This window comes from Bos indicus x Bos taurus, chromosome 21 (assembly GCF_003369695.1).
Source record: "Bos indicus x Bos taurus breed Angus x Brahman F1 hybrid chromosome 21, Bos_hybrid_MaternalHap_v2.0, whole genome shotgun sequence".
NCBI classification, from domain to species: Eukaryota; Metazoa; Chordata; class Mammalia; order Artiodactyla; family Bovidae; genus Bos; species Bos indicus x Bos taurus.
Window position 1 is genome coordinate 33788785 of NC_040096.1, and position 23736 is coordinate 33812520.

Sequence of the window (23736 nt, forward strand, 5' to 3'; positions counted from 1 at the left end):
CCCAGCCCCGACCCCGGCCCTAGGCCTGAGTGACAGTTGTCTACCAGTGTGCCACTGTGTGGTAGCCTCTCCTCGGCAACTCACCAGGACGGTCCCTCTCCCATTGCAGACCCACTGCCCCTCATGCTCTGGATTCCAGCTGCCAACCTCGCCCTTGGCAAGCTCCCACTTGAAATCACTACTGTGCCCTCCCCTCTCTACTGTCCACCTCCCTCTCAGTATGTGGACACGATCCCGAGGTAAACGTCCTTCCCTTTGGCAGTCAGATTTGCTTAAGCCTCTACTGCCTTAAAAATCCTTTCTTCATTACAGCTGGATTCCTTCACAGACTGTCTACCTTCCTGCAGTCCTTGCACCTCCTCTAGCCACTGTGATGGTGATCCGGACTCCACCCCCACCAAACTTCAGTCTTGCCAAAGTCCCCAGTGACCTCCTTGCAGCTAACCCCAACAGCAGACTGTTTTCCTCTCCTGTGTCCTCTGAGAAGCAGGGAAGCTGCTGGCTCCTCCCTCTTGAAATGCTGCTACCCACCCTCTCACTCATCCTTCCCCATCTCAGCTTACATGCTGCCTCTTCCGGGAAGCCCTCCCTGACCTACACATAAGGTCTGATTCCCACGCTACTCGTTTCTTCCACAGCACCTCTCAGTTTGTCTATGTGATCGTCTTCCCAACTGTCAACTCCACAGGGTCCGTTTTGCTCACTGCTGAACCCTAGTCCCACCACACTGCAGGGATCCAAGTGTGTGTTGTTGAGTGAATGGTCTGGCTTTTTAAAAAATGCATCTGGCTGTGTGCAGAGAAAACAAACTGGGGGAGGCGAGGCAGCAGCACTGAGCTGCGGGAGGTGATGGGGCCCGACCACAGTGGGCTGAGGAGCAGCCCCGAGGCGTCCTGTACAGTCAGAACGGCCTGGATTTCAGGTCCTGCAGGCTGGGAGAGGACAGGTCAGAGCCCCAAGGACAAGGGGACACTCCACGAGCTGCCTGTCTCAGTGAATGACGTGAACCCTCAGAGGCTCTGCACTGACCCTGCAGAACCCAGGGCCAGTCTGCCTTCTCCATCTGTGCCCCGCAGGGCTGGGCGCACATGGGGCGGGGTCAGCGATGCCCCGTCTCAGGGGAGCTGTGAGAACGGCCAGCAGCTCAGAGCCTCCCCGTCGCGGTCACGTCTCATCGGCACGAGACGTTTATCCTGCCTCCTACCAAGGGGAGCCCATGTCTGGCACATCAGGCCTGGCTTTCTCCCGCATCCATGCTCCAGCCCTCCCTGTACTGTGGGCCTGAACAACACAGCAGGAGAGGCAGTTGGGATGCCGGCGGGCGGGACCCAAGCCCAGGACGGCCCCAGGGCCAGGCCTGCCTGGCAGCAGGACGTTGAGGGAGGCAGGTGGTGAGAACTCCTTCACGGCAGACACAGGACACTCGCTCGTGCAGCTGACACAAGGCGGTGGCTACATCTCCCCGCAGTGCTCCCCACCCTGCCCCCCTCACAGGGCAAGCACAGCCTCACTCACAAGAGACAGGGGGATGGACAAGATGGCACAGGGATGGGGGGCCGGGTGGGATAGGCAGGCTCGGTGGATGAAGCGCCGAGACCGGGCAGCGGGGTCCTCATGGAGTGGTTTATTACGATTCCATCTCACAAGGCAGGTGGGTGGGCGGCAGCGGCACACGGACTCCAAGCCCCTGACAGACGTCTGCCTCGGGCGCATGCAAACACTGCAACATGGTCAAGCGCAGACACGGGGCGACCGAGGCGACACGGACACGGGACACGGCGGGGGGAACAGGGCCGGGGCGATGGGGCCCTAGAGAGGGGCCTGGTCTCCCCAACCCTCGTGGGCAGGACAGGAAAATAAGATTCGTACTTCTTGTAAAATGCCCATTTGCTGGGTACTTTCTTTCTCCTTATCTTGAAAAATAATAAAAAATAAACACACGGAAAAAAAAAATCTCAAAAAAAGAAAAGGAATAAAACTCTAAGAAGGCGAGAGATGGGAGGCCAGGGGGAGCCTGACCACGGTAGGGCGTCTATCCCCCGGCTCTTCAGCCTCCTCCCATCCGGGCCCGAGGGCAGGGCTCCCAAAGCCCCACAGGTGGGTCCATGAAAGAAGGTGCCAGGCCTAGGCGGGGTCTCCGGGTGCCAGAGGGCGCACGGGCTGGGACAGGAAAGAGGCCCAGCGGCCTCCTGCTGGGCTCAGTTCAGGTTTGGGCCCAGTGAGCGGGGGTGCGAGGTCCGCAGTCTCTCCGGCTCAGTCCCTGCAGGCCCGCAGGCCCTCAGGCCCTCGGCCCGGGCGAGGCCGCAGTCACAGGTGCAGCTCGTGGGTCTTGATGCGCTCGAGCTGCTCGCGGAGCTGCAGGAAGGAGGGCCGCGTGGCGGCATCCAGGTGCCAGCAGTTCTTCATGACCTCGTAGACTGCAGGTGGGCAGCCGTCGGGGGCATCCATCTTGTAGCCCTTCTCCACCCGCGGGACGACGTCCTTCAGGGGCTGTGCAGAGGTGGGGGTGGTGTGAGTCGGTGCGAGGCCTGACCCCGAGGGGACCCCTACTTAGCACCCCTCTCCATGACACCCCTAGTTCTGTCTCAGATCCAGGTCCCGGGGGCACCCTGAGAGGACCCCAGGGCAGGTCTGCAGCTTCCAGGCCTCAGATGGGGGAGGCAGGGCCCAGTGAGGGCCCCCACCCTGCCACCCTCCCCTTTCTCCAAGCCCCAGTCTCAGCCCCAGTGCCCACACTCACAATTCTTGGATAAGGCACTCGCCCGAAAGAGTAGATTTCCCAGAGAAGGATCCCGAAACTCCACACATCAGACTTGGTGGAGAATTTCTGCCATGTGGATGGGAGAGGCGGTGTCAGATCCTGGGAACTGGGGGTGGGGGTGACCAGGAACCCCATCCACCACTGCTCAGGCCCAGAGGAGAAGCCCGCCCACCTTCTCTCTTAGGGCCTCGGGGGCTGTCCACTTGACCGGCAGCTTGCCCGTGTCCTGGGTGCTGGAGGCCTCCTTGGTGAGGCCGAAGTCGCTGACCTTGGCCACATTGTCCTCAGACACCAGCACGTTGCGGGCAGCCAGATCCCGATGCACGAAGTTGTTGCCCTCCAGGTATTCCATGGCCTCACAGACGTCTCTGGGGGTGAGCCACCCACACGTCCCCTCAGGCAGGGGTCCCGTAGCAGGGCAGCTCCCCCCACCCCCAATCAGGTTGCTTCACTCACAGTGAGAACTTGAGGAGACAGTCTCCGCCAAGCACCGACCGACCCCGAGACCGCAGGTAGTCCACTAGACTCCCCTGGGGCAGGACAGACAGACCAACAGGCCGAATAGGTTAGACCTGCCCTCCAGACCTCAGGGTACTTGGGGCTGGGTAAACGGTGACACTCACGGGAGGTGTGAGGAGAGCGAAGGGGCAGGGGAAAGGTCAGGGCATCACTTCTGAAAGATTATCAGATCCTACACGCTGGACACTGCACTCAGCAATTTTCATGCACTGTCTCTTAATTCTCATAAATCTCTGAGGAAAGCTTTGTTACTACCTCCCTTCACAGACGAGGACCTGAAGTTTGGTGAGGTGACAGCTTTTCCATGGTCCTGGAATGGTCATGCCATTGGTCACCTCCAGTGAATAAATGATGAGCCAGGACAAAAGCCAAGCCCCAGTGACTTCAAAGCTCAGTTGGAGAGCAGGGACTGAGGGAGCATGGGCCCAAGGGTATGGTGGGGGGCTTGGGGCAGGCACACACCTTGGCCATGTACTCGGTAACGATGTACAGCCCACTCTTCTCCTCTACGATCACGCCCAGAAGCTGTACCAGGTTGCTATGCCGGAGTTGCCTATGGCGGGACAGGGTGGTCAGAGCCTGCCAAGCCAACCCATCACCTCCCAGCTCCGGGGCGACCTCCCCACCCACCCCCTGTCCCAACTCACGTCATGACGGAGGCTTCAGCCAGGAAGGCCTGTGCAGTGGCATCGTTCTTAATGCACTTGACAGCGACTTTGTTCCCTCGGTAGTCACCCAGCATCACGTCTGCGAAGACAGCTGGGGCTTGTTCCCTGGACTCCCCACAGTCACCAGCCCCTCCCAGGGCTCCCACCCTCTCCGGCTCACCTCCAAACTCCCCCTTCCCTATGGTCTGCAGCAGCTTCAGGTCCTTCATGTTCAGCGCCCAGCCACCTGGGTGGGAGGTGACAGGGGGGCGGGAGGCGGTGGTCAGGGAGCGGGGGTTAAGTCAGAGCAGGGGTCGCAGCAGAGGAAGACTGGACTATGACATGTGGGTTCCCTGGAGGTCTCCAGAGCCTCTGGGATGGGGGTTGTGCCAGGAAGCCTGGGTGGGGGAGGAGGCGGGTGGGCAAGAGAGGGGTGGGTGTGGGGGTGGCACTCACTGCGGAAGAACTCATCCTGGGCGGCCACGGTGCCCTCCATGACCTTTGGCTTGATGAGGCGAGTACAGAGGCCATCTGCATCTGAGGTGTAGTGCTGCAGGGCGCAGGGCAGCCCCTCAGGACCGGGCCCTGTGCACCACCGGTGCACCACTCTGATCTGACCACCAGAGGGCAGCAGAGGCTGGTCCCACCCAGTCGAGTTGCTTTGGGGAGGGAGGGCTCCCCATTTTCTAGCAGGGTTAGGGAGGCCCAGACACACAGCCTGTCTCCCACGCCACCCCACACCCCAGGTGCTGGACGGACACCAGCTGTTGCTATCACTTGGCCTCACCAACAGCCCTGACTCAGCCTCTAGCTAGGTGTGCAGAGGACCCCTGCCCCAAGTCAGGCCAGCAGCGGGGACAGTGCTGAGGGTGGGTGCAGGAGGCATCTGAAGGCTGCCTGGGGCAGAGTCGGCCTTGGGAACTGCCGGACAAGGGGGCCACCAAGGTGGAGCTCGAGGAGACATGCTTATACACACATGGTTGGGCAGACAGTTCTGAGTGGCTGGAGGGAAGCTAGCTCTGGGATCAGAAGACTTAGATCTAGTCCTGGCACCTCCAAATCACAGCAGTGTGACCAGCAGCAGGCCCCTTAACTGCTCTGAACCTTTGTTTCCTGGCCTACATACTGGGGTGCCATCTCCACGTGGAGGCACTGTGGGCTCAGAGATAAACCCCGGCACACGACAGGGGCTCTACAGAGGCGCAGGGAAAGGCAGGCTCGCCGAGGCCGCAGGACCTGCCCAAGGTCACCCTGCCAGTGGCGGTGGGGCTGCAGCCGGAACCCAGCTGGCCCTGGGGCCCCGCTCACCTCCACCAGCTGCATGAGGTTCTCAAAGTACACCTCTTCATCGATGCTGAGCTTGCTGGCGTGGTACATGATGCGGTAATGCTCCACCTTGCCATCACAGCTCACGCACAGCGTGTAGTCCCCGGGGTAGTTGGTGCTCTCCCGCACCAGGAACAGGCCTGTCTCTGGTGGGCACAGGAGCCGCTCTGCCTGTTCCCGCGTGATCTTGCCATGGAACCAGCTGCAGGGAGGCCAAGCCTGGGGTCGTGGCAGCCCAAGGGCAGTGCTGGGTTCCACGTCCTGAAGGCCCTCCCTCTGGCTGGTGCCTCCTCAGAGTTTGTGGCTCAGACAGGCACTGAGGCCCTCGTCCTCTGCTTCCCACCCTTCATCCCCTCTGAGGTCTGCACCCACGCCCTTCCTCTTGAGAGGCCCTCATGGACATCCCAGCTCTTACCCTTGCCTTCATGCTTTCCTGACTCTCTTCCTGGGGACTCAGGGCTCCCATCCTCCTCCCTCCCAGACTGGAGCTTCTGATCGCTCCTTGGAGGTACTCACGGCATGAGGCTGAGCTTGGTGCCTGCCTTCACACCCTCCCGCTTCTGGACATAGTTGGCTGGGATGATGCCCTCACGGCCCACCTTGTTCTTGGCTTTGTACCAATTGGGGTCCTAGGGAGAGGGGAGCCCAGACACTTTCTCAGGCTCACCCACCCCTGCAGGGGAGCAAAAACCCAGAGGTGGGTGGTGGGTGGGGGTGTGAGGTCCCTGGTTACCTTGGTGACAGCCACAATGGTGAGCACATCTCCTTTGCAGAAGGGAAGGTCTTGCTCAGCAGTGCCGTGAAAGTTGTACTTGGCAATACATTCTGTACCGGATGGCCAGGCAGCCTGCAGGGCAGGCAGCAGGTGGGCAGGTGCAGCCCGGGGCAACCCCCACCCACCTGCCTGCACGCCTGCAAGGCCACAGCCTCTCTCCTAGCCTCCACAAGCCTGGGTGAGGCGCCCTTCCTCCACAGAGCGCTGGGCGCCTGCTAGCTGAGTCTCACCCCCTGGGCTCCCATCTTGAGTGCCTGCATCTGAATTCTACTTTGCTAAGAGCCAGGGCTGGGGAGAAGGGGAGAGCATCGACCTGCATTCTCACTCTCTCCCCTCTCGGCACCCCATGGTGCCATGGGGACCCCCGCCACACCAGACCCCCATCGCCGCAGTACCTGAATTGCTGACATCTTCCTAGAAGATCTGGCGTCCCCGTGTCACAGGAAGGCCGACCTGTCACTTGGTACCATGAGAGCTGTGGGGAGAAGTGGGGGCTGAGGGGAAGCTGTGAGAAGAGACGGCGCCTCTGTCACTGAGATCCTGCTCCCTCCCCACAGCAATGTGAACAGATGCCAGTGGCTTCTGGAGCTGGGGTCTGGGGCAAGGGCTGCCCTTTCCACTCTTGGCAGGCTGCGGACACTGGGCAGGAGAGAAGGGCCGAGGACCCCCAACCCTGAGCCCACTGTGGCCTTATAGCCCACAGAATGACCGACAGAGGCCACAAATCACAGCGGGTGAGTAGCACCTGCCCTGCCAGCCCATGGCGGGATATCAGCTAAGCGGTCTGCGAGGGGCCACTGAGGGTGGTCACTGAGGGCGGCTGAGGTCACTGAGGTCCTTGGGATTTGGGGAAAGTCACTCGTCCTCTGTGGGCCTCTCAGTTCTGTCACCTACAGAAACTTGCCCCGGCAGAATCTCTGAAATCAAATGTAAGCCAGCTCCATGGCCTGGCCACCCCACTTCCGGGCACACACCCGAGAGATGGCAGGGCAGGTGTTGCCAAGACAGGCCTGGGAGAGCGCACGGGAGCCTGGTCTGAACAAAGTGCACACTGGGGACTGCCCAGATGCTCGCCGGGAGTGAGAGATAAGCTGTGTGTGTTCACACAACAACGGACAGCAGCAACCGTGAACCAACCGCCACCATGGACCAACACTGACGCGTGCCCAAGCGTCGTGCTGACCAAGACGCCAGGCAGGAAGCACACACGCCGTGTGATCCCATCTGAATCAGGTTCAGAATCAGGGGATTCCCAGGGCAGGATGGAGACCTCGGAGGAGACGGCTAGCTGACTGCAAGGGGGTAAGCTGAGCTCTGGCAACTCACCGAGCTGTGCCCTGAGACTGGTGTAGTTTCTGGTGTACATGTTGACTTCAATACAGTGGACTCCCCCAAGAAAGCGACCCCAGCCAACCTGATGCCCCCAGAGCAGCAAGTCAGCCCCGTCCTGCACACACACTCTCTGCGGCCCCAGCTCAGCACCCCTTCTGCAACCATCATCTTCCCACACAAAGCCCAGAGCTGCCGTGTACCTGTCTCAGGAAGCAGAGGGATGGGACTACTGTTCTTTGCTGACAGATGAGCAATCTGAGGCTTAGGCAGGGCCAGTGGCTCTCCCATGCCTATGGTGTGTCAGAAGAGAAACGCCTCCATGTGCCTTGTTCCCAGGCTCATTCATGTGACGGACAAGGTCTGGGGCCTGGCTGACATTCATGAGCAGTGGAAGAAGACATTTATATGCAAGTGCCTAGGGGTGTGAAGGGAGTGAGGACTGCAGAGCTCAGGTGGGCTTCCTGGAGGAGGGAGCGCTGAGCTGAGCCTGGAAGGTCGCAGGGCTTGGAAAGGCAGGGGCACCCAGGCTGGAAGCCCATCGTGAGGGAGGGTGGGAAACAGATCCTATGGTCTGAGCACCCCGTTGTCCGCTGCAGGGGATGGTGAGTACTGGGCCCGCGGGGCACAGACCCTGCAGGGATGTGGGGCTTCAAATTCCAGGTGAGGAGACAAGCTTGGCTTCTGAGGGCCATGGGACCTGGGGCCTAAGCAGGGGGGGTGTGGTCTGGGCGACCAGAAGGAGCCAGGGGAACCACCACCACTGCTTCCAGGCCCCACTCCTGGGGCAAGGGTCAGGCAGACCAGGCTCTGACGAGTACACAACAGGCGAGAAACTCAACCCTTCTGATCTTCGGATCTCGCACTCCGAAGGCGGGATGGGACACCCCCAAGCAGGCTGTGGAGGGAGTGGATTGAGCCCCCAGACTTGGAAGTGTCTGGCATCAACCTCCTGCGCCTGGGGATGAAGGGCTTCCCTTCCTCCCGGAACACACAGTGCTTCCTGTCCCGAGGCCAGAGCGGCAGCCTCTGCCGTCTGGGCAGGGAGACCGGATCCCCCTAGACACACACACACTGACACGACGGGGCCACCATGAGTACAGGAAGCAACTTCGGGCTCCCGACAACCACCTGTGGGAGCCACGAGCTCCTCGTGCCCCCATTTCATAGAAATGGAAACCGAGGCTCAGGAGCTTGCAACAACTTGCCCTAAGGCACACCACTAGTTAGGGGTGATGGTCTGGAACTTGAATTGGGGTCGCTCTGTGGTTGGCTGGGTCCTCAACCTGCAAGCCCTTCTGCATAGGGGTTCTGCCAGCTCTCCGCATCCCCATGTCTCCCCCTCCCTCCACAGAGGGCGCGGAGGCTGAGGCGCCGTTAGTCACCCTCTCAGCTGTCAGTTTGCAAACACTCTCTCCCCGGCCTGCAGCTGCCGCAGCCGCCACCTCCCCACTGACTTGAGGATAATAATAAAAATAATAATAGGCCATGTTGGCTGAGCACTTACTCTGTGCCAGGCTGTCCTTGACACATTATGGCTCATCAAATCCTCTTAACAACTGAGAGAAAGGCTATTATTATTCCCATTTTACAGGTGAGGATGCCAAGCTAGGCCAAGAGGCAAGTGGCCTTACCTGAGGCTACACCTCCAGTGAGCATCCTGCCTCACACAGGTGTCAGAGGCCTGAGCCAGCAGGCCATCCCACCCCCATGCCTGGTGCCCTCTGCCTAACGTGCCCACACATGTCTATGGAGTTGCTGGCAGGCTGGGACCACCCTGGCCTAGAGAAGAGAGTGCAAGGGAACAGGGAGAAGTGAGCAGTGCTCAGGGGGATGGACGAGCCCAGAGAGGTCAGGGGGGCTTCCTCGAGGGTCTGGCTTTGGAGAGGACAATCAGGAAAGGAGAGGTGTGAGCTAGCCTTCCCCTTGCTCAACTGGCTATGGCTTCAGGACTCCGTTTTCCCACCTGTACAATGGATTGGTGACAACCTTGCAGCTTCCAGGGCTGCTCTGAAGCCTGCTTTCTTCACACAGATATCCTGCTGGAGGGAGCTGCAGATACTCTCTGATGGCTCCTCCCTGGCGAAGTCATGAGGCCAGGACGACCCTGTCCTTAGGGCCCTGAGGGTCCAGATGGGCTATCCCCCTCCAGGTCAGAGGCCAAGAGTCAGCGGCTGGGAGGGGCCGCTAAAAACCGTGGCCTCTGATCCAGCCTTGGTCAGGCACAGAGGGGCCCTGCCAGGGTTATCTGAACCTTGTTTCAGGCAGCTTTGCAGAAGAAGTGCAGGAACAGTGTCCTGGGAGGCATGGGCTCTCAATCTGGTTCCTGCTCTGTCACCAACTTGCTCTGTGACCTTGGGGAAGTCCCTTGAGCTTTCTGGGACTCACTGGCTCTTCAGCACGTGAGCCAGATCCCTTTATCACCTGCAGCTCCTAGGACTCTGCCTCCCTGCCTTGGCATTCCCTCTCCACCCCTCCCCATTCTCTACCCAAGGAACTTCCACTCAACCTTTGGGGTTACACAGGTGCCTAAAAACACGTAGCAGGACAGTCCCTGCGGCACTGATGGGTGTAGCAAGAGGCTGGGAGACAGACTTTATGTCCATTAATAAGGAACCAAGTAAATAAATGACCAGATATCCCCCAAAGGGAAAAAGGCCAGCTGAGACAGGGCCAAGACGGATCTCAAGGTGTTGAAACAGAAGCCTCCCCGTGAGAGAGTAAGTAGAAATGGCAAATAACCAGCTCAGATCATGAAGGACATGTTGCTAGGGGTGCAGGACAGTGACATGGCATCTGGGGACCACGCTCCAGACTAACCAGAGAGAGGAAAGACCACTTCCAGCACAGCGAGATGTGGCCCATGCCTCGTTCACCAAGTGATCAAACGGAGCGGCACCAATGAGGAGAGGAGCATACAGAGTGCCTCCCGCCCTGAGCAGGGCATGGCATCTTCTGTGCCACGGCCGCAGAGCCGCTTAACCTGACTCCAATTAGGGAGCCCAGATATCCGGCCTGCCTTGAGTCAAGGTCATTAAAGACAAAACAAACAAGCACAGGCTGGGGGATGTTCTGGATTAAGCAGGACACCAAAGAAACAGGACACAACAAAATGGTAACTATGGGAGGGGAGGGGTGTGTTAGGGGGTAACCTTACTGTGGTAATCGTATCACAACATACATCTGTATCAAATCTTCACACTGTACACTACTCAAATTCACATAACACTAAATAGCAATTATATCTCAATAAAGCTGAAAAAGAAAAAAAAGACACACGACAGCAAGACTCAATGAGTGATTCTGAATCAGATTCTGGATCAGAGGGAAAAAATAGCTATAAAGGTCACTTGGGGACAACCTTGAAAAATGAAAACGTTAGATAATATGATGGAATTAACGTTAATTTTCTTAACTGTGATCATGGTACTGTGATTATATAATAGATCTGTGCTAAAATACTTAGAAGAGGAAGGTATGATGCCTGCAAACTCACACTCAAATTGGCAAAAAAACAAAGTATATACATATGTCTAGTACACAAAAGAAGAGGTAACGCAAATGTGGCGAACTGTTAAAATCCGGTGCATCTGGGTGAAGTATATATGGGTATTTGTGTGTGTGTGCTAAGTCGCTTCAGTTGTGTCCGATTCTCTGCGACCCCATGGACTGCAGCCTGCCAGGCTCCTTTGTCCATGGGATTCTTCCGGCAAAAAAACTGGAGTGTGTTGTCACACCCTCCGGAGGATCTTCCCTACCCAAGGACTGAACCCACGTCTCCTGCACTGCAGGCAGATTCTTTTTCCATCTGAGCCACCAGGGAAGCCCACATATGGGTATTTATTATACTATTATTTTAGCTTTTTGGTAGGTCTGAAAAACTCAAAGACTGGAGGAAAAAAAAAAAAGCAAGGTGCAGGACATCATCCATGGTATATTACAATCCTTATTTTTCCAAAGGACATACCATTCATCCCTGACCTCAGAAATGCACAGATTATCGCTAAAAGACAAAAGAAGCTGATAACAGAGGTTATCTATCTCTGGGAGGGGGAAGGAGGAGTGAGGATCAAGTTCAGGGCAACTTCCTTTTCATTGTATATCTGCTGTCTGTTCTTTAATTTGTTTTCTTAACAACATGTATCTATTGAGTGAGTGAAAGTCACTTGTCTGTCCTGTCTGACTCTTTGAGACCCCATGGACTACACAGCCCACGGAATTCTCCAGCCCAGAACACTGGAGTGGGTAGCCTTTCCCTTCTCCAAGGGATCTTCCCAACCCAGGGATCGAACCCAGGTCTCCCGCATTGCAGGTGAATTCTTTCAGCTGAGCCACAAGGGAAGCCCATGTATCTATTCAGTTCAGTTCAGTTCAGTTCAGTCGCTCAGTCGTGTCCAACTCTGTGACCCCATGAATCTTAGCACACCAGGCCTCCCTGTCCATCACCAACTCCTGGAGTTCATTCAAACTCATGTCCAATGAGTCGGTGATGCCATCCAGCCATCTCATCCTCTGTCGTCCCCTTCTCCTCCTGCCCCCAATCCCTCCCAGCATCAGAGTCTTTTCCAATGAGTCAACTCTTCACATGAGGTGGCCAAAGTATTGGAGTTTCAGCTTTAGCATCAGTCCTTCCAATGAACACCCAGGACTGATCTCCTTTAGAATGGACTGGTTAGATCTCCTTGCAGTCCAAGGGACTCTCAGGAGTCTTCTCCAACACCACAGTTCAAAAGCATCAATTCTTCGGCGCTCAGCTTTCTTCACAGTCCAACTCTCACATCCATACATGTATCTATTACCTCCCCCCTAAAAATTATGACTGAGTTTCCCAGGTGGCTTAGTGGTACAGAATCCACCTGCCAGTACAGGAAACACAAGAGATATGGTCCAACCCCTGGATCGGGAAGACCCCCTGGTGGAGGAAATGGCAACCCACTCCAGTATTCTTGCCTGGAGAATCTAAATCCCACGAACAAAGGAGCCTGGCAGACTACAGTCCATGGGGTCGAAAAAGAGTCAGACATGACTTAGTGAATTAAAAAACAAGAAAAAAAGCAAAAATTGCGATTAGTAAGAAAATAAACAACTTCTGGAAACTGACTTATGCCAGGAGTCTTCCATGGTCACCTGGCTGTGGTGGCTGGCTGCTCCAGGCCTCCAGAGCCTCTCACGTCTCACGGTCCAGTGAGAACCTCCCCGACCCTGGCCTGGGAGCCCTGCAGGAGTAAAGCCAGGCTGACTCACGTCCTAGCAGGGGCCAGGCCCAGAGCGGCTGGGCCGTGATTGAGTACTGAATGAATGAAGGAACCAACAAACAACAGGGGGAAGCTAGGCTGGCTGCACCACACTGTGGTCCCACAACCGACAGGACTATATTTAACCCCAAAAGGACAGCAGCTGCCACCCCACCCCCACAGAGCTGGGGGACAGGGGGCTTTCACTCCTACTTCCTGCCCCAAACCCTGCTCCCAGCAGTCCTTGTGCTGGGGTCCCGGGAACAGGCTGGGCATTGTGCCCAAGCACTGAGGTCAGTGGCCGCAGCCTCAGGCAGGCTTTCTTGGGAGCCCAGGCTGCCAGGGAGGGGCGAAGCCCAGAAACTGCCCTCTTCCTGCTTTGGGGCAGCTGTAGACCCCAGAGCCAAGCACGTGCTGAGGGCCAGAGTAGGTCAAGGGGCTCCTGCCCTGCCCCCCTCACCAAAACTCCACTGCCTAGTGGGGCGTGGGAGCCTTCAGTAACTGTTTACACCCAGCTAAAAATACCCACTGAAAAGGGAAGTGCACAGGAGACCTGGGGGGGACTCGGGGGCCACGGTCCCCAGAGACTCTGGTCCAGCCATAGGACCCGGCTGGAGTCGCTGCAGGGCGGGGGCAGCCCGCTGGAGGCAACAAGCCGGTCCACCTTGCCCTCTCGTTCTTCGAGCCATCGTTTCAAGAGCCTCCCTGTATGCCCAGCCCCACGTGTGGTGGGTCAGTATGGCCAGGAAGGGGAAGGGCCCAGGAGGGTCCTGCCCTTGGGACCCCAAGAATGCTACTCGGCTTCTCTCCCTGGTGCCCAGCCCTGCTGCTGATCTCCGAGCTGCCAGGTGGTCAGTCAATGACGGCCAGGTGTGCAAGGGATGCCTCAGCAGGCGAGAGAGACAGGGGGCGGGGCCACTGGGGAAGCGGAGTGTTGGGGGGGTGGTGTTAGCAGGGGACTGGGAGGATCTCAGGTGATCTCAGGTAGAAGCGACTGTGCTAGATCAGGCCAGGATTCGGATTTCAAACCGTGGTACGCAGAGGGTTAGCTGAGAATGAAGAAGCGCGGGGTGGGGTCTACAGGGGCTCTGAACCCAGGCAGTTTGGAAGCCGCTGACAGGTATGGGGCAGACACAAGCAGCGCTGTTTCTGACTGGGCGCGACCCTCCACCCCCCCACCCCCCACCCCAGCAAAGGACAGCACCTGAGGAGGGCGGGGCACGCCAGCAGCTGAGCTGGTTTGGCAGCTGCACAATCAGCCCCGCCTCTGGTTTTGCAAGGGGCACCCAGGCTGACGGCACTGTGATGCCCCTGGCCACACACCAGGGTGGAGGTAGGGGCTGGTTCCCACTAAGCTGGACGGGTGGTCCCAGAGCCCTCAGCATACCCACTACACAAAATGTCTCAGGGCCGGGTAGCAGCAGAACTGGGCACAAGACCCCTGAAAGGCCTGAACCTCCCTGGGGGTCAGGAGAGGACTGGAAGGAGGGTCCCACTCACTTTGCCTCTGGTGTGTGCGGTCCACCCCCCACCCCAGGGCTCCCTCAGCCTTCAGCTCCCCAGTCCTAAAGGGAGGGGTGAGACGAATGGCTAAAAAATGTTAAAAACCAAACTACAGCAACTCACAGGCTTTTTTCCTGCCCCCCAGTGGCTCAGTGGGACCGGAAATCCCGTCTAGCGGTTTGGGAGAGGCGGGGGCTGGAGGAGAGAAGCCTAATGGGGTGCCTCCTCCCCCAGGCACTGCTGTGGCTGGAGGCTGTCACTCCTGGCCCAGAAAGGTTTCTAATTACCGCTCAGGAGCCTAATTACCTACATGCGCTGGGCAGGGGGGGACTCCAGGGCTCCCCAGGGCCCTAACCCAGACCTCAGTTCCGCCACACCCCTCGGCACAGCCTGTGGTCTTTGCATCTTCATTTGACTACATTTACATATGGCCTCTCAGCACTGGTCTCCAACGAACCCTTGAAAACCAGACTGTCCTTGTCCCTCACCCTAGTCACCTTACACGTGGGGAGACTGTGGCCCAGTGGCCGGTGAGTGGCCTAGAACTTTGACCCCCAGATTCCCGTCTCTGGTCTCCCCGTCTCAGAGAACATACAGCCATGCTGCCCAGGGGAAGGAGAAGAAGGGCTACCAACACCCTCCCCCACGGGATGGACTGTAAAAGTGAAAGCACGGAGCGAGAGCCTGCTGACCCAAGCCTGCCCTCGTTACTTCACCCTCAGAAAACCCCTCATCTGCTTGACAGAGGAGGCACCCAGCTGAGGACGATCACCCAGCTTCCAAGGGGGAGAGTGAGGGTTTGAGTTCAGGCCTGCCTGAACTTGGTCAGCAAACCCTCCACCCTCTCCTTGGGCAGGACCGATGACGTCCTGGACAGACAGGTGCGGGAGGGCAGCTGAGGGGGGACCGGCCGGCCCTCCTGTTCTGGGAAGCACGGGTTACATCTGTGCCATATCCTGCCTTGCAGAGACAGGCCAAGAGTTTGTCCAGGGCCACACAGCAGCTAGAGAAGTCAGCAGCCCTAGAGAGTAAGGGCTCTGGCCAAGGACCTCTGCCCCCACCCACCTCTTTCTCAAATGCTTCTTGATTTTCATGGCCCTGCCCCTCCAGGAAGTCCTCCTGGCTGCTCCAGCCTACGCAGATCCCCAGCTTCTGAGCTCCCCCCAGCCCTGCCAGGAAGTTAGAACCACAGGCCTCCCCCAGCTGACTCCTCTCTGAGCCTGGGCTCCTATACTGGTTGGCAGGGGGCTCTGACGGTTCCCTCTCCCCTCCACTCTCCCTGTGGCATGGCCAGCACAGGCCAGGCCCACAGATGTCCGGGCCTGGGTGAGGAGCAGAGGTTGGGCTGAGAAGCAGCAGCCAGGGGGTGCAGGTGTCAGGTGACACCCAGGTCTTCACCCACCGGGGCAGGGCTTCCAATCATGTGGAGAGCAGACCGGCAGGGGGTGGGGGGTGCGCCAGGCAGCCTCTCTTTTGTGTCTGGAGGCCCAGGGCACGGAAGGGGAGGGGGAGGCGGAGGGAAGCTGCGGTTGGAGGCCCAGCCCCACCGAGGCGTTCAGAGCTGGTGTGTGATGAGAAGCCACGTTCATCACAGGACCTCAAAACCAGGAAGAGAAACTGAGCAGGCAGAAGGGTGAGCTGGGCTGCACAGGGGGGCCCCCAGCTTCCCGGGGCCTGCCAAGGGGAGCTCCTGGACAGTCAGTGGACAAACCACTTGGCCCTCCTGGGCCTCAGTTTGCCCATGGGAAAAATGGGATTTCTCTCCCTGGTTCTGCCACTATGGCCCTGACTGGTATGGGCTGCGGTATGCCTGAAGCCAGGGACCCTCCCCCAATTAGTGGAGTACTCCTGGTCCCGCAGCGGGCTCTGGCCTCTCCTGGGAAGAAGGGCTTGGCCCTCTGCAGCCAGCCTTGCCCTGCTTGCTTCTCCCCTAAGCCACACAGGGAGCACACTAGCTCTTCCTCACCAGCTCTTTATTTTTAGGTCTGAATTTGACTTTAATCATTACTTAGCGGATTCTATTTCCAGCCCTTGGATGAAGGGACCCAGAGGAGAGGAGGAGGGGAGGCGGTGCTCCCTGCCTGGGATGGAGGGGTGGCCTGCTCCTCCACCCATCCTGTCCCCAACCAAGAAACAGGGGCACTGAGAAACACCCAAAGTGCTCACGCCAGCCAGGCCAGCATCGTGGAGAGGACCGCACCCTGTGACCTCATCCCAGCCCGGGCTGTGGGACAGGAGGGCAGCTGTAATGCCCACTTCCCCTGCGCCAAGACCAGGCAGGAGGCAGACACTCCAAAGGCAAAAGTCTGGCGGCCGGAGCCTGAGGTCAGGCACCAGGGAGCCCTCTGCATTGAAGGAGCCACCTCGGGAAGGGCCCTCTGCCTACGTTGTTCCTGAGCCATGCTGGTCATCTGGGCTATGGTCTCATAGGCCCCGGGGGTGCCGATCTGAGACTGGTTTCCTCCTAGTGTCCCTGGGGTGGCGCTAGGAAGGCACACCCCCACCCCCGTTCTACAGAAGCAGAACAAGAGGAAGCAAGTAATGTCACAGCAGTACACACTCAGGTTAGACCTGGGCAGCATCTGCCAGAGAGAGGGCTGCCAACACCCGAGATTTCCCAGTGATCTGTGGACCATCTATGTTCTCTTCAGCTCCCAGCTGGGAGGCTCTGGAGTCTGTGGCCCCTGGCCCCGGCTTTCTTCCCTCCTTCAGCTGCTTGGTGGGAGGATGCAGCTGGCATGGCTGTCCCTGGCTTGAGGCTCAGGATGCCTGGAGTTCCTTGCCCAGTACTCAAGTTTTCCTAGGGAGTAGGTCCCTGTCTCTACAGGGGAAATGTGGGGCTAGCCTAGGAAGTAGCTGAAGCTGAGGGACAGGAGGCAGCCAGGCTTTCAGAGAAGAGGCCTCATTCATTCAGCTCTGATGCTGGAAGAACAGAAGGAGAAGGGGTAAGGCCAGGCCCCAGAAACCAACCCATAGCCCATCTTCCACATGGTGATGGGGCGGGTGGAAGGCAGAGAGGGGCGACAGGACACTGGCCAGAGCAGTTTCTGAACACAGGGTTTCAGAAGGGCTCCCTGGGCAGAGACCACCCTCGGTTAGGTGAGCCATCAGCCAACCCTGGCCCTGGCGTCTTCTGCACATGCCGAGGCAGCCGGCTGTGGGCACTCTCTCAACAACACCTACCCTTCTTACAGAGCATCTAGTGGACGCCAGGGGCTGTGCCAGGCACCTTCCAGTCCCTGGGTTAGTTAGTTCAGTGTCCGCACACTACCCTCTGAAGTAGGGATTGCTGTTGTGTATATAAAGGAAATCTGGCTCCAAGGATGACCTGCCCAAGATCCCTCTACCCCGGCCTCAATGGCACAGCTGGGCCTGGAGTCACTTGTTGGCTGGGTGCCAAGTTGCCTACTCTCTCCAATACCCTCGGCGGCTATGGGGGCCTGTAGTAACAACAGTTACAGCAGCGACAGACGGGCAACAACAGTGCACAAACCTGGGAACAGGGTTGGAGTATCGCCGCTATGGCAGAGCCGTCCGGAATATTCCGTAGCCTTTTAGAGGCAAAGTTACAGACTGTGTAGCAACATGAGAAAATGCCCAGATACAGTATTAAATGAAAAAAGGTGTGAAGGCACACACACCCAAATGACAACAGCGACGAAGGAAAAAAAGATCAGCGAAAGATGGGCTGGGAACTCCAAGATACTAACAGCCACAGCACTGGGGAAGAAACAGTGGGTGAGTTTTTCGTTCTCTAAATGGTCTGTAGTGCTGTTTTGTTACTTTCTAAATTAAGCACCCCAACACTACATACCTACACACTTAGTTTTCTCATAAGCAACTCAGGCTTTGCGTTCTGGGGACCTGCCTGTCCCCTAGCTCTGGTCCTGGTGTCTGGGATTTCAAGGAATGGCCTTTCTGATTTGGGACAGCCCCTGAGACACACGAGGGTCCTTCCCTACCTTCTCTTTCGCAGATCAAGCACCTTTGGGTTATTTCTTTGAAGCCAAGGCCCAAAGATGGAGCCAAGAGGTGGACCTCAGCCGTCTTGGACGATCAGGGGGCAGCCACGTCACACTGTGGGCCCTGGGGCTGTCTCTGCCCGAACTCTTGTCTGTTCTGGGATGGTTCAACCCCTAGGAGCCTGGTACCCTCAGCAGTGATGCTGGAGACCCTCTCTCGGTCCTTCTCAGTCCCAGGTCCAACGCAGACAGAAGAGCAGGGAGGAAGACACCAAGCTCGCCAGAGAAAAAGTGAATCCCTGCACACACGCTTCCTGAAGCCAGACCCTTTCTACGAGGGCCTCGGGACCCTGGGCTGCCCCTGACAGCTCACAGGCATCCAACCAGGTCAGGTTTCAGCCCTAGGCCTTCGGGTTGGAAAGGAAGTTAGGGCTGGGTGAGGGGAACCTCACAGACCCACCACATTTGTGAACCCTCCACTGTGCCTGTCAGGGCAACCGGAAACAGCAGCAATCAAGGGCAGAGACCTGAGCAGGATAAACCTGCCGGTGGCCCCCGGGGCCCCAAACACCACCCTGTATCCTCCAGGGGACCCCCACACCTCTAGGAGCAAGAGGATCCTGCCACACTCCCAATCTCCCTCCTTTCACCTTCGCCCTGTTCCTGCTGGGGCCCCTACCAAGAAAGATACTGGGACCATTAGGGTGTGGGGAGCTTGGAAGAGACCATCTGGATGTCCCCACTCTGACAATGCTCTGATGCCAAGGCGGTAGCGTGATCCCTACAGGGTTTTTGTCTTTCCCTCCAGATCCTAGTCACTAGCTAAGCCAAAGGTGTACAGGAGGGCTGAGTCAGGACAGCCCACTGGACTGCTTGAGCTCAGAAGCAGGGGTACACCCCACGGGTGCCCCCACGCACTCGCCACATCCCATGAGTGGGACCCAGCCTCAGACAGCAGGGGGAAACCCCATAGGCAGAGCCGATGCTGCCTGAGCCCAGACAAGGCAGTGCTGAGGCCGGAAGCCCTCTCGCTTCTCTCCAGCCCTCTATAAGGGAGCACGTGCTCATCCCACAAGGTCCCATGGCCAGGTTGGGGGGCTTATGTCCCTCATGGATAAAGGTACCTGTATCGTTTCCCTCTGCCCATAGCAGTCCAGCCCTGCAGAGTGGGGGGAATGAGAGGACCGACAACCTAACTCTGCCAGAGGCCGGGGACAGCAACTTCCCCCTTTAAGCCTCAGTTCCCTGGTCTACAGAAAGGGAGGGGAAAGGAACCCCTAGTTAAGCTTCAAGAATCCGATGGCTGGGCACGCCCCTTCCTGACACCTGGCCTGGGCCCTGAGGAGCCTGGGAGAATGGGCTGACAAGGCTGCCAGCAGGTGGGGGCATGGTCCTAATAATGCCCAGTGTCACCTCCACACAAGACACAGGCCCTGCCCAGTTTCCCCACCCTAGGGTCAGAGGTCCCTTGGCTTAGGCCTAGTCTTCTGGGAGGCTCAGGGTGACAGGCTCAACCTCTGGCAGAGGCTCAAGGAAGGTGGCTGGGCCCTGGGCTTCCTGGAGACAGCAGGGCCTCCGCGGGGGGGAATGAGGGAGGGGTCAGAACCAGGCAGGCCGAGGAACCTGCAGGGAGGCCCGGGGCAGGGAATGGCAAACCGCCCATTCTCCGAGGGCCCTGGTCCATGCTGACCCCCTCCCTCCAGGCTCCAGCCAGCACCCACGAAGCGGGTGGGGGGAAGACAGACTCGGGGTGGCCTGAGACAAGTCTGTGGGGCTGGAAAGGCAGTACCTCCCTCGTGCGCTCCCCTCCCAGTCCGGCTGACAGGGACTCCCGGGAGATTTCGAACCCGGGAAGGAGGGGGGGGTAAGGGAGGTGGGGGATGGGTGTGGACGCCACGGCAGCTGCAAGAGAAGCGGGACGAGCGACCTCCGCCCGCCTCCCTCCGGGAAGCACCCGGACGCCCACCTCCCCTCCCGGCCCGCCAGGCACTCACCTCTCTCGGGGCACTGCGGTCCGGGCCACCTCGCTGCGGGCAGCATCAGCGGCCTGCCGGACGGTCCATGCGGCCAGGGGGGAGGGGAGGGGCGCAGGGGTCCCCGGGTGGTGAGGTACAAAGAGGTCTGGGTGCGAGAGGAGGGGGAGGAGGGACGGCCAGACAGAGGCAGGGGGATGGCCGCGCGGCCCGGGTCGGGGAGGGAAGAAAGGCGGGGGAGAGGGGGCGGGAGGGAGTCGGGGGGGAGGAAACAATGTAGCCGGCGCAGCCCCGGCAGAGTTCCGCTTCCGAACGCCGCCACCGAGGCTCGATGCGGGGACGTCGCGCCGGCTGCCCGGGGCGGCCCCGGACGCTGGTTCGGGGCGCCGCAGAAGGTCCCCGCGTTCCACGCCCCGGAGGCTCCGGCGGCCACAGGCTGGCTGGGGCGGGAGGGACCGCTGGCCGGGGGGGTGGCCCCGACGGCGGCGCGGCCGGGAGACCGCCCCGCTCGGACCCCACCCCAGCAAGACCTCCGCGCGGGGTGCGGGGTGGGGCGAGACCGGGAGGGCGGCGGCGGTCGCGGCGGCGGCGACGGCGGCAGCGGCCAAGCTCGGCTGGCCCTGGGCTCCGCTGGGAGGAAGCTCGCAGGCCTGGCGAGAGGAAGCGCGGCCCGGATCCTCCACCCGCGGCACCGCGCCTGCGCGAGGGAGCCGGCCCGGCGCGCGGCGGGGCGTGGGCCGACGGAGCAGCGCCCCCTGCCGGGCGCCGGGGACACTGCGGGGGGTGTGTCCGCGCGCACGCCCTGCCCCCGCCTGCCCGCCCGCGTTGAGGCTCCCGAAGGTCCCTCAGGGAGGTCCGGCCAGCCAGCCTTAGAGCAACCTCCAAGCCTTCCCCAGTGTAGGAGCGACGGAGGCCAGGCCTCGGCCCCTCTGCTCGGATCTGTTTGTGCACAGGGGCCCTCACCCGCAGGAGCATTCATCCGTTCACAAGCATTTCCTGGCGCTGCCAATGTGACAGGCCCTGTTCTGGAGTCTACCCGCAGGGCCGCTTGGTGGCTGTCAAGGAGTTCCCAGGGCCGACAGGCCAACAGACAAGCGCTAGGAAATAATTGATAAAAGTGAAGGAGTGGTGTACAAGGCTCACAGGAAGCAGAAAAGAGGGGAGGGCTAACGGGGAGACTTGATAGAGCTGGGACTTTAGGCAGAAGGAATAAGCATGGGCAAAGGTCGGGAGAGGTGAAAGCACTTGACATCTCTGTGCTGCGCTGTGCTGTCTTGTCGACTCTTCGCGACCTGTGGAGTGTAGCCCACCAGACTCCTCTGTCCATGGGGATTCTCCAGGCAAGAATGCTGGAGAGGGGTTGCCGTGCCCTCCTCCAGGGCATCTTCCCAACCCAGGGATGGAACCCAGGTCTCCTGCATTGCAGGCAGATTCTTTACTGTCTGAGCCACCAGGGAAGCCCCCTGACGGCTCTGGGAACTGTAAATGGCTTAGCATGGCTGCAAGTTTGCAGGGTAGGTCCTGTAAAGTCGTGGGAGATGGGGTCCCCTCAAGCCACTAAAGTCGTGGGAGATGGGGTCCCCTCAAGCCACAGAGCACAGAGATCCAAAAGGCCTTATGGGACTTTCTTGGACTTTGTTTTCAGCCTGGAGGCAATGAGGAAGTTGTCAGTGACTATGTGACCTTGGGAAAGTTACTTAACCTCTCTGTGCTCTAGTTTACCAAATGGGGAAAGTAATAGCACCAACTTCTTAAGGTTCCATGGGGAGGAAATGAGTTAATATGCCTAAAGTGCTTAGTGTGCAGTGGCAGGCACTTACTCAGCCCTTAGCTAGGTTTCATTTCTTCCTATATATTATTGTTAATGAAGGACAGGGTGTGATGGGCTCTGAGCTCAGGAGCAGACAGTGAGTGTGTGGGGGGGGGGGGAGTGTAGAGTTGGGGGTGAGGGGGGGCGGTCTGGATGGAGGAGAGACCAGAGACTCCAGTGTAGGTGGGAGGCAGGGCACTTCCTAGGGACTGGCTCCTGAAGGTAGGTTGAGGGTTGGATGGGCGCAGGAGAAGGTCATTCTGTGATGGGGAAAGGAGGTGTACAGGAGGTGAAATTCAAGAGAAGTGAGGGATTCGGGAGTGAGAGGGACAGTCAAGGGCCTTGTGGGAGAGCCAGCTGAGAAGACACTGCAGAGCTGAGTTGGGTGTGCCTCCCCGGACAAACCACAGGATGGCCCTCTGACCCAATGCACCCCTGGGCCAGTTTCCAGTAAGAAGCCAGCCCTGCAAGGAGGGAAGTAAGTGTAGTCACACCACTGCCCTTTGAGATGTCCAGTAAGTCTTAGAGACAGCTGTGGTGTAATAGAAAAAAAGCATGGATTTGGGGTTCTCACAGTAAAGTTAAATCTCAGCTGAACCACTTCCTAGTTGTGTGACCTTGGTCTAGTTACTTAATGTCTCTGAGCTCAGTTTCCTCCTCCATAAGATCAAGTTCAAAATGCACCTCTCTTGCAAGAGATGGTGCAAAAAAAAAAAAAAGAGAGAGAGATGGTGCAGATTCAGCAAGATAAAGGCCTTGGGGTGGGGGGTGGGGAGGGCACTCAATTTGGTTGGTTTCCCTTTCTTTCCTCTGAGGTCAAGATGGAATGATAAAGTGGGACCGGATGGGGCCACCCCTCAGCCTAAAGGAAAGCACTTCGACAGCTCTGCAAAAGCTTTGGGAAGGGTCAACCTGACTGACATCTCCCCTCCCCCAATTGAATCAGCTGGCAAAATGGGAAAGGGCTGTGAGGATCCCTCATTCCAGTTTCGTCACCAGTCTCTCTTCCTTTCCGCCAAACATGTTTGACTTCTTCCCGTGGATTTGCTGTGGCCTGAGTGTGAACTTTGGAGTCAAATAAACTTGTATTTGCATCCTGGCTCCACCTCTTCAGAGCAGAAATGAAATAGATTTGTTAACTTCCCTGAATCCTGGCCCAGGAGGCAAATCCATACACGAGCACAGGCCCCACAGAGCTATCCTATGGCGGAAGAGCCAGTTCACTTTCAAGTTCAACAGCATTCGTTCATTCATTCCCTCACTCAAATAGTTACTGAGCACCTACTAAGTGCTTGGCACCCTTCTGGATGCAGGAGTTGAAGGGGTGAGGAGACCACCTTGGTTCTTGCCTGGTGGGATCAATAAATAAGCAGGATAATTTGACACTGGCTTAAGGGCAATGAATGTTTGATGGAGGAGACAGCGTGGTTTGGGGATGATGGAGAGACACAGAGGGCCCAACGGCTTAAGGGACAGCCAGAAGATCAAGGTGACAAGACCAGTGAGGAGGGTTGTATGAGAGGAAGGGGCCCGATTTGGTAGGGTGTTGTAGGGAAGAGGTTTTATTACATGAGTTTGGATTTTATTATATGAGCAATGTGGACCCAATGATAGATTTTAAAGTAGGGGAGTAACACGACTGAGCAAAAGTCAAGAGACCAGTGCAGAGGCTTTGTACAGTGGGGCCATTGATGATGGGCCTGGGCCCCAGCGGACAAGGGACAGCCACGTGGCAGTTTTGGTGATGGCGCTGTTTGGGGAGAGCAGAGGCCCCAGGGGAAAATGGACCTGATCATCAAGTACAGCTGAAACACGGGGAAATGCTGGTGCTCTGCTGAGGTAGGGAGGGCCAGGGAGAGGGGCAGACTGGGGGTGGCGCTCAGGAGCTGTATTTTGG

The 23736-nt window shown here is 58.3% G+C and overlaps 1 protein-coding gene across 1 annotated transcript; it reads right to left on the reverse strand.

The window, feature by feature from the left end:
- Positions 1-1602: 1602 nt before the first annotated feature.
- On the reverse strand, positions 1603-20270 carry CSK (C-terminal Src kinase). Its single transcript, XM_027521117.1, has 13 exons — positions 20051-20270; positions 6424-6503; positions 5987-6100; positions 5770-5882; positions 5236-5455; positions 4384-4477; positions 4109-4174; positions 3928-4027; positions 3743-3833; positions 3218-3291; positions 2934-3129; positions 2741-2827; positions 1603-2490 (listed from the first exon to the last, which is right to left on the reverse strand). The coding sequence occupies exons 2-13, from the start codon at positions 6436-6438 to the stop codon at positions 2308-2310; spliced, it is 1353 nt and encodes a 450-aa protein (XP_027376918.1). The 5' UTR covers positions 6439-6503; positions 20051-20270; the 3' UTR covers positions 1603-2307.
- Positions 20271-23736: the final 3466 nt, after the last annotated feature.